Below are 10104 nucleotides of genomic sequence, written 5' to 3'. Positions count from 1 at the left end.
ATCTTAAAAAAAAAGATTTTAGCTTTATTATAAAGTTCAACAGTATTTCCTGTCAGGCTCCCCATAGTGAAATCTGTTACCCTGGAGCCTGAACTACCATATCACTACTACTACAACAAAAAAATCTGGGCACTTATGTCTTCTACGCTTTGTATCCAGACTGTATCCACCATTTAGTTCTGTTTAAAAATCGAGTCCTACAGTTGAGGCTATCAGCAATTGTATTATTTCTAGGAAAAACACTTCCCTCCCAACCACTCCTGATATAAGGCACATTGCACACCCCTTTCCTGTTCAGGGAAGCAGGGGAATACAAGTGGGAGCTTTTTCTTGGTACCCTGCTCCAGTCTTTGGTCTTGACACTTCAGCTGAGCTTCAAAGGGTTATGCATGGGTTACTACACCCATCAGGTACATGGAGGTCACATTCTAGGTTAGGTTTAAGGCTGAATATTCCTAACAGACATGTACAGGTAAAACACAGGAAGGGAAAACAATGTCACTATCATAGGTGGGCATAAGCCTCAAATTTACAAGACCCATAAGGTTCACAAGGCCAAATTCCAATACAGAAGGGGAAATGAGAACTTTGGCTAACCATTTACCCAGGACAATTCCACTCAAGGGAGTATCATTAACATAGGAGGCTGGTGAGGTGGTTGAAAGCTCAGCGGTTAAGAGCACTGACTGTTCTTCCAAAGGTCCCAAGTTCAAATCCCACATGGTGGCTCACAATCATCTGTAATGATGATCTGACGCCCTCTTTCTGGTGTGTCTGAAGACAGCGTTACTTACATGTAATAAAAATAACAAGACAACCTAACTTAGATCTCCAGGACTACAATGGAGACTTGTATAGCTATGCCCTGGCCTCTATTGTATAAATATGACATGAATACCCACACAAAAGTCTAGGTATGGTGGCACATTAGTAACATTTGAGAGGTGAAACTGAGAGTTCAAGGGCAGTCTCAGTGCCCACATGTTAGGCCTTGATGAAACCAGGGGATAAGATAGGCTAGACTCATTGGAGTCAGAATTCCCTAGCAAACTTGTTTTTAAAAGGATGATTTTCAAACTTGTTTTTAAAAGGGTGATTTTCAATCTATACAATTCATTCTACATATTAAAAAACAAACAAAAAAAAACCCCAAGTGATCCAATGAAATTACCAACATGTTTTCATGCATAGGGCTGACATACTTCTCCAGAGTACCCAACATTTAAATTCAAAGCATGAGCTATAATCCTGGACAGCATTCAGTGCTTTTTACTTACAGTAAAATGAAAACATACTTTTTAATATTAAAGCAGACAGAAATTTAATTTTAACATTGTTTTAATCAAGTAATGTAGCTGTTTGAAACAGGAAACTTTATGACACCTCAATAGAGCAACGAAGGATTATTCCTATCAGGTTAACCTCCATGAGTAAAACCCAGATTGTGTGAAATTTGAATCCCACTGGTTTGGCACCAGAATGAACAGAAGCCCAAGACCTTCCTAAGTGTCTAAGACCTGACCGTTTCCCTTTAAAGCAACAGCTCTAAGACAAAAATCTTGCCAACCTGAGGCCGAATGTGCTGATGTACTTGAGAATCTCAAAAAATGATGACAAATGGAGATGGGCGGACCATGCAACAAAGAATCTGAAACCCAGGAGACAAGTGACTTTCCAAGTACCACATCTTTGGTGTGACACAGCACATTCCCTTGTTACCATTCCAGGTGTATGGCTCCTGCTCCACACTCAAACTCTTATTAAAGTTCTAATTTTACTAAATATTTGTATGATTTTAATGCACAATTTTTTACATTGTTTATTAAAGTCTAATAATCTGTGAGATGGATGACACAAAGAATGAAATTCAAATAATGTATGAGCTAGCACGCCACACACAAATTAACCACATGGATTTTTAACTCCCAGAATGCACTTTTGTAGAAAGAAATATGTGCTGTTTTTAATATTGAAGACAAGTTTTCAAATATAGTCAGGACCCCAGATAGAGCTTACACCAGCAAGTGTGTAAGAACTCACTTTTGTGTCTGAAGTCCAAGGCTCTGAATGGGCTGGTCAGGCCTTAGCTAGCTGCACCCACCCAGTGGCCATCAGTCTCTCAGGTATCCAGCTATATTCAATGTGAAGTAAAAAATATCCCAAGTCTTACACCAAAATACAGGCTCTGACTCAGAAGTATGAGTTTAACTTTCTCTTTAAATAAGACAATTGGGGAAGGGGGTCAAGCTTGAAAAACAGTAACACTTATTTTGGCAAGATAGCAACCAAAATCTAAAGTACAAGCTATTATATCCAAATTAAAAGGCATTAAAGAATAAACCATAATATTGGGGAGGGGGTACACAAACACAAGATACAGTATGTCTAAACATCTTGAAATTATAATTTAAGGGTAAAAGTTGAAAAATTACGCTGTTTTAGCTAGAGATTAAGTGCACCTTTTTTCCTGTTTCTCCCAAATAGAATCAGAGCTTACGATTTAATCACACCTCAAAGCTTTTCTCTCAATACAAAGCAACCACTAAACACACACAAAATACTTATTTGTTAACAATTTCCCTGGCTTATCCAACGTGCAATGCACACGACTTGAAAGACTACAATTTGGGGGTGAGTGTACACAAACTGGAAAACCACAACTTCCAAGTTTTAAAATTTGCTCTTAAACCATAGGACACACAGGTCATTTTTACTTCTTACGAGGATGTCACACTGTCATTTAATCACCAATTTCCTTAGAATGACAAGAATTGTCAGTTGCCAATCTGAATGGACTGGGACTGGAGATACAACTTTCAAAATACTTCATTTCTTAATGGCTGAGTAAGTTCATTATATTTGTTTGCATTCTTCAAGTTTTCAGTTCCTAACAACCCATCAAACTCAAGGAGCCTAAATTAAATGGTGTAACATCCTAAAAGTAGCCAATTACTTCAGTATAAGCCATTCATAGCCCAAAGTCTGAAGAATGACCAAAATCAAATCTTTATTTTTTATAACTGTATAAATGTGATCCAAATGTGTCCACCACTAGGTTTTTCCGAAAGAAACATGCTATAAATAAGCAAACTACAACTGCTCACTGATATGTATGGACTCCCTAGATGTCTCATTGGGCTTAATTATAGACCACTCACAGTAATAGCTTTTTAGTATCAAGTGTAGCATGATGTTAAGCCACTTTAGCTCTTGCACATACATGTTGCACTTCTGGCTGATAATGGAGAAAAATTTGCAGCATTACACTGTTAAGCTAAGTTGCATCCATTCTTTTAAATGGCGTCAATATCAATGTCATCATCCTTGTTGTCAGACTTCACAGTTTCAACTTTTGGTACACTGGCAGTTTTCGAATATACGACCTGGCAATACAAATGCAGGACTAGATTATTTCCATTACCTTTTTTTTTCATTTGAAAGAATTACAGTATTTTCATTTCCCTTTACTCCCACCCCCAGCCATGATTGTTTTTGTTTTTTTAATTTTTGATTTTTTGAGATAGGGTTTCTTTGCATAATACCTGATTGTCCTGGAAATCCTCTGCCTGAGTGCTAGGATTAAAGAGTATATGCCATCATATCTGGCTTTATTTTTATAAATTATGTATATATAAGGGGAATATCAATCATTGAAATTGAATATAATTATTTTCTAGGGCTGGAAGAGGGCTCAAGGGCTCATGCTTGCTTACCTAGCATGCTCACGCTCCAGAACTACATATAAAAACTGCCTCCTGAACTGGGCAGTGGTGGAACACTTGGGAGGCAGAGGCAGGTGGATTTCTGAGTTCGAGGCCAGCCTGGTCTACAAAGTGAGTTCCAGGACAGCCAGGGCTATTCAGAGAAACCCTGTCTTGAGAAAAAAAAACAAACCAAACCAAAAACAATAACCCAAAACCAACTGCCTCCTCCACTCACAGAAAGATTCCATTTTGTTGTATCCTTAAACTGAAATTTGGAACCACCCCAATTGCCTAGTCATACCACTATCATTAAATCTATACCCTCCCCCAAAATAGCTGGTTAGTGCTGGTGGTGCACACCTTTAATCCTAGCACTCTAGAGGCACAGGCAATTCTCGAGTTACAGGATAGCCAGAGTCAAATACAACCCCCCTGCGTGTGTGTGTGTGTGTGTGTGTGTGTGTGTGTGTGTGTGTGTGTGTGTGTGTGTGTGTATCTGCAATGCCCATTGCTAACCAAGTACTAACATGTGTTTCTAGCATTTACCTCAATATTTTCGTCTTCATCTTCTTCCTCACCACCAGAAGATTCTTCCTCTGCTTCCTTCAACCATTTAATAAATGGCTCTGCTTTGACACGAATCTCTTTGGCAAGTTCTTTTGAGACATATTTCTTAGAGGCCTGGAAAAGTCCAGAATTTTCTCAGTGAAGATTTGAAGAATTTAAATTACTCGTACAATTAATGAGCTCTCTAAAGAGCTTGGGTCATTCCCTAATTTTCAGTAGACAAGAGATTGTCAAAATAATCTTTGCTGCCTTAACTATAAAGGGACTTACAATTCAACTTAATGTAGACAAGACTAGGTATTTACTAGACACAACTTCTTCTGCCCCAATAGCTGTCTTGATGCTTCTGCAGTGCTGTAACTTATATGCTCCTCACCTTTTCTGACCAGCTGATAATGACCTCCTCCTCTAACAGGTCGGCATCATACATCTCCTTCAGGATGTGTGGGATCTTGGAGATCAGCTGAGCTTGATGCATTGCTACCACACATTCCAAACCATGAAGAAGGTACCGCTGAGCCTTTTTGTTGTTATGACAAAACTGCAGGTAGACAGCATCAACAATCATTTACAGCTCTACAATTCTGTATCTACTAAGCACGTTTACTTTCTCAAAGAATAGCCTATGAAACAATGGCTCAAAAAGGTCAATGTAGACACCCTTACCATTTAGAGATGCTCCCAGAATCGGTAAAAAGTGGGGGTTATCAATTTTCAGGAGGTAATATAATGGTCTGAATTTAAAGCTATAGCCCTAAGGTGACAATCATGGATAATAAACCTAAAAAATGTCTCTTACTCTTAGAAAATGGCGCCTGTATTTCTTGATTTGCTCTCTTATCTTCTCATCAAAGAGAACTTCTGTCAAAACAAGAGGACCCATGGCTTTTACATCCAGTCTTTCTGCCTCAGCCACAATTTCTTTATCAGATGAATCAATAATGCCCTCTTCTTTCTTTTTCTGAAAAAAAAATTTTTAATATAGCCATATTTTGCTATGCTTGAGAGCTGTCCTCCTTCTCTATGATTTCTACCCAATTTATCACTTGCCAAAGACAGTTCAACACCCACTGTAAATCTTCCAATACATTTCTTGAATAATAAGCAAGGACGTAAATGCAAGCCTTCTATTAATATTCAAAGAATGGTAGGGTGTGGTGACACATGCCTTTTATCTCAGCAAATTGGGGGTCTTCGTGAGTTTGAGGCTAGCCTGGTTTACTGGAGTCCAAGAAAACCAGGGCTTAGACAGAGACCCTGACTGAAAACAAAAGACACCCAAAAAATAAATTCAAAGATACCAGAGAAAAAGTTATCTATACAAATTTACCTTAACAAAATCAAACAGGATGTTAACACGCTCTTCTACAGTTCTTTCCAAATCATCACTAAGTGTCAGACCTTTTGCATGGTCACTGATTTCATCCATTCTGCGCCTTTGAGCTTCCTCAGTTGTATCCTCCCCCCAATCATCATCTTCCTCTTCTTCCTATTTACACAAAAGCCAAGATCATTAGGTACAGGAACTAGTCACATTGACAGAATCAAGCACCTCTGCCCACAGACCATGTCAAAAACTCACAAAATGTTACCTTTCACATTAGTGCAAACAAAAACAAATCAAAATGCTAAACAGGGAAAATGGATTCTAAAAATAGTCAGTTTAGTTCAACTCAACCCCCCACCACCCAATAAATAGCACACTGTTTTAATTAAGCGTTGTATATTAAGTTAAAAAGGAATTTTTTACTTTAATACCAGGTTTTTCACACTATTTTAATAGCATTATACTCACCACAGCATGTGGAGGACTAATTTCATTTGGTGGTGGAGGTGGTGGTGTCTCACTGGTAGATACAGAGCCATTTTCCTTGTCCTTGCCCTTTCTATTTTTCTTTTCCTTTTCTTTCTTTCCTGTACCAATGTCACTATTCTCTACAGGGAAATGAAGAGTTAATTTAGCCCTATGGTTCATGTATCACTATCAGACTGAAATCCTACCGTCTCACCTATCATAGTTCTCTCTCTGAAGAAAAAGCCAACATGATTAAAACAAAACGACATTTAGAATTCTGAATGGCGTGGTTGGTTAGCAACTAAGGACTTATTCTTGCAAAAGTTGTTCATTCAGATTCTCAGCAACCATATGGTGGTTCACAACTCTGGTCCCAGGGAATCCAATGCCCTCCCCTCTGGCCTCCAGGGCACTGCATGCATGTGGTACAGACATACATGTACACAGAACATCCACACAAAAAAATGCCTTCCATTCCAGCACTTGGGAGGCAGCAGCAGTTATTTCTGAGTTTGAGGCCAGCTTGGTCTACAAAGTGAGTTCCAGGCCAGCTAGGGATATTACATAGAAAAACCCTGTCTTGAAAAAAACACCCTAAGAATTCTGAGGGGATTCAGGGATCAAATACACTACTATATTTCACAGGTTATAAAATAAGGTGAAGTAGTACTGACACACAGTATTGGGGCTGAAGATTAGAAGGTTAGTATCAGGTAGTTTGCCCCATAAATTTAAACAATACCACATCCAAAACCTGATCAATTCAACAATTAAAAAGTTTGTTAGAGCCTATATAACGGCTTGTCTCATGGGGAAAGAGAACACCGGAATAGGTTAGACTTTCTTGCTATAGCAAGCTCAAATTGTGTCAGACGGTTTTGTTCATCTGCCACAGAGTGTTGCTTGCAATGCTTTAAAGTCACTGTAGCTTAATAGATAAGCCTTGACTCTTAACAACAGACATCTGGTTTAGCAGCCATTTTTCACCCTTATTGCTACATAAAACAGGACATTTTCCAATGTCTTACAGTCAAAGTCACAAAGTCCAGAGCTAGGCATGGTGGTGAATGCCTTTAATCCCTTTTAGATGCAGAGGGCAGCCTGATTCAGAGGTCTGGGATAGCCAGAGCTACAGAAAAATCCTGTCTTCAAAAACCCCATGCACAAACAAACAATAAAATTCACTTATGAGCTCATAGTGTATTCTTATATAGCAACAACAGAAAAAAAAATCTTCTTTTATTCTACTAGTCAATTTATTAAAAAGACTTACCAGGTGGGTTTTTGAGAATGAATGTACAGAGTTTATGATGTGTGTCAAGCATGCCTCGGTACCCACAGGCTTTACAAGAATTACCTATTGTTTGCTTCTTTGGATTGACATGCTATTAAGGAAAGTAAAAACAAGTGTCATCTACAGCCAAAAAGGAAAAGTGGATAGAAGTTTTTGTTACATTATAAAAGTGCCAGAAGACATCTAAAGTACTAATTTAACCCAATTTTCTTCATGATAGTCTTGAAAAAAAACCTAAAAGGCACTCACCAGATCTGTTTCAGGATTCTCACACTCAGGACAGAGAACAAATTTTTTAATGAATCCATCCAACATGTCTTGCAGCTTATTCGCCTCATGAGATCCATTGACAATGTAACGGTCATTCTTAACATCAAACTGGGTCTGTGCTCCCAGCTCACAACCAAAATATTTGGTGGGATCTGTATAAAGACAAGACATTCCATTATAGTTAACTAAAGCACTGGTTGCACGTGAATATACAAAAACTCACCGTGTTAAAATTACAGGGAAACTGAAATACAGCCAGGGTGGCTTAATGACACCCAATCAAGTAGGTCCGCAGTTCCAACTTGCTAATTAACATGATTGAGGAAAGATGTATAGCTCAAAGACTGTAAAAACTATAGCCATAATATACCTTTTCAGGCTTCTCCAAGCTTTACTTACACGTTGGAGGCCGATTAAGCGCCTTTGCAACGTCAACCATGTTGACTATAACTGTCTTGATTCCATTTCCTTTGCCCTCAACCTAAAGGAAATAAGAATTTCAATTTTGCACTGTCTTCCCTGTGAAATGTAATCTTTCAAAACCTATCAAGAGTGTGCGGACCAACAGGCTACTAAAATAAAAACCAGCATTACCTTAGCAATCAAACGGGGCATCTTGTAGCGATAGAACTGGTCTGACACGCTGCGGTTGACGTTGACAGACATTTTGGCTTATTAGTGACTTTATCAATAAGATGAAGAGATCTTTGATTGCAACTTTTTGGTATCTTCTGTCTGGAGAAGAAGGGATGACATAAACGACTGCAAGAGTTCTCGGTCTCTGACATGAAAAAATTTTCGCCACTGAGGCTGTAAGCTTCTTGCTTGTATGCTATGTTTCCCCAATACAGGTACCAATGGCTGCGCAACAGCTCTGAAAGAGAAAAGGAGAAAACACACAACAACCCTACAGGTTTAGCATCACTCCTCCCCGGGACAACTTCCCGTCCCCGAGTCCCTCACACAACTAACACTCCGAGCTCTAACAGCCCGAGTCCTTGTGAGAAAACAGCTGACATCCCCATGTAACAAAGCACAACTCCAGGAACCCAGGAGGCCACCATTTTGACACGGGTTGTGACTGGCAGGGAAACTGCTCGAAACGAGGAGGACAACACGGAACACAAACCCTGCTCCCTCAGCCGCCGGGAGATTGTCACATCAAAGGCCACCGGCGAGTCATGGGTTGCCCCGGCCGAGCGACAGCGTTGTAACTGCCGAAAAGGGGATCCGGGCCCTTTCTCTCCCTCACTTCAGGCCCGGGGGCCACCAACTTCGCCGATGGCGCCTCCCCCGGCTGCCATCGTGGTAAAACGGGAAACGTCGAGCCGGACCTGCCAACCGCCGAGGGGCGGCTTCGGCGACTCCGGGGGCTTCAGGGCGGCAAGTCCAGGCTGGGAGCCATTGGCTCCGTCGGAGCACGAGGACCACGGCCGAAGCCGCGCCCGGGCTCCCTCCCCTCGCTCCCTCGGCGCACGGCCGACCTTCGCCCTCGTCCCCATGGCTACGCGACGGTCGCAGCCCGTCGCCCGGCCTCCCCCTTCCGGCGGCCGGCGGGGCAGAGGTGCGGCCTCCCTGAGTCACAAACGCGCCCCGGGCCTGACTCAGCCACGGCGCGCGCGCGGGCGCGCTCCCGCACGGCCCGGCCCCCCCCAAACTGCGCCACACGCGCGGCGGGTCACGCGGCCGCGCCGCCATCTTGCCGCCGCCATGGCCCGCCGCCCGCGACTCACCGTTTTCGTCAAATAAAGACATAAACCCAACGCGGCTCGCCCGGGACTGGGAGGAAGAGGCGCTGGAAACCGGGTCCGGAGCGGCGGGGCCGGCGGCGAGCGGAGGGGCGGCTGGGCAGGTGCCGCCGCCGAGCAGCGGGAGGGACTGTCCCAGCGACGTCCGCGTCCACACCAGCAGCGCCGAGCCTGGCGACCTGGCGGGGACAAGGCAGTGAGCGGCGGGCGGCGCCTGCCCCCGCCGGCGGCCCGCGGGGTGGAGGGGCGGGAGCGCAGGGCAGGGGCGCGGGCCACCGCCCCCCGCGGACTCACCTCTGGAATGTTCTCGCTCTGACTGAACAACGCCGCCGCCGCGCTCAAGCTACCCTCGGCCCCGGAGCCCGCCCCTTGTACCGGGCAGCCACCGCTTATTGGCCGCAGGCCCTCCCAACTTCTCTTGTCATTGGCTCGCATGCACGTCGATCTCACGCTTCTCCGCCCTCCACTTCCTGGGGCTCCACTCGTGGTCTCGGCCCGCCTCCTGCCTGTCCCAGCTTCCTTCCCTTCCCTTCCCCCCCCCAACTCCGTCCTTCCCAGAGGCCTTCGCGGTCTCGCGATAGCCCGGCTCGCTCTGAGTTTATGCGTTCAGGCACTATGGCGCCTGCCTAGTCCTCTCTCGGGGCGGGGCCGGGCCGGCTATGTCCACGGTGCTTCTCTGTGGGCCACGCGTGATCTAACTGCTCATCTGGACCGCGCCAGGAGGCT

General features: G+C 43.4%; 1 protein-coding gene and 1 non-coding gene across 3 annotated transcripts; both read right to left on the bottom strand.

Annotated features, from left to right (window-relative positions):
* Positions 1-1158: 1158 nt before the first annotated feature.
* On the bottom strand, positions 1159-9811 carry Eif5 (eukaryotic translation initiation factor 5). 2 transcript variants are annotated; one of them, NM_173363.5, is made up of 12 exons: positions 9673-9811; positions 9364-9557; positions 8225-8504; positions 8030-8111; positions 7610-7782; positions 7340-7451; positions 6067-6206; positions 5602-5760; positions 5071-5232; positions 4648-4812; positions 4251-4385; positions 1159-3383 (listed from the first exon to the last, which is right to left on the bottom strand). In NM_173363.5, exons 3-12 carry the CDS (start codon positions 8294-8296, stop codon positions 3294-3296), a joined length of 1290 nt encoding a protein of 429 aa, NP_775539.1. In that variant the 5' UTR covers positions 8297-8504; positions 9364-9557; positions 9673-9811; the 3' UTR covers positions 1159-3293. The 2 variants fall into 2 exon arrangements, with proteins under 2 accessions (NP_775539.1, NP_829887.1); NM_178041.2 differs by having other exon boundaries at positions 8225-8365.
* Snora28 (small nucleolar RNA, H/ACA box 28) lies at positions 6845-6966 on the bottom strand. The gene has a single exon (NR_033168.1). It is a non-coding gene; the product is annotated as a small nucleolar RNA, H/ACA box 28 (small nucleolar RNA).
* Positions 9812-10104: the final 293 nt, after the last annotated feature.

The sequence above is a fragment of the Mus musculus genome, chromosome 12 (genome assembly GCF_000001635.26).
Source record: "Mus musculus strain C57BL/6J chromosome 12, GRCm38.p6 C57BL/6J".
In the NCBI taxonomy this organism is placed as follows: Eukaryota; Metazoa; Chordata; class Mammalia; order Rodentia; family Muridae; genus Mus; species Mus musculus.
Note: the sequence above shows the minus strand (reverse complement) of the source record. Positions and strands in the feature narration are given on the sequence as shown.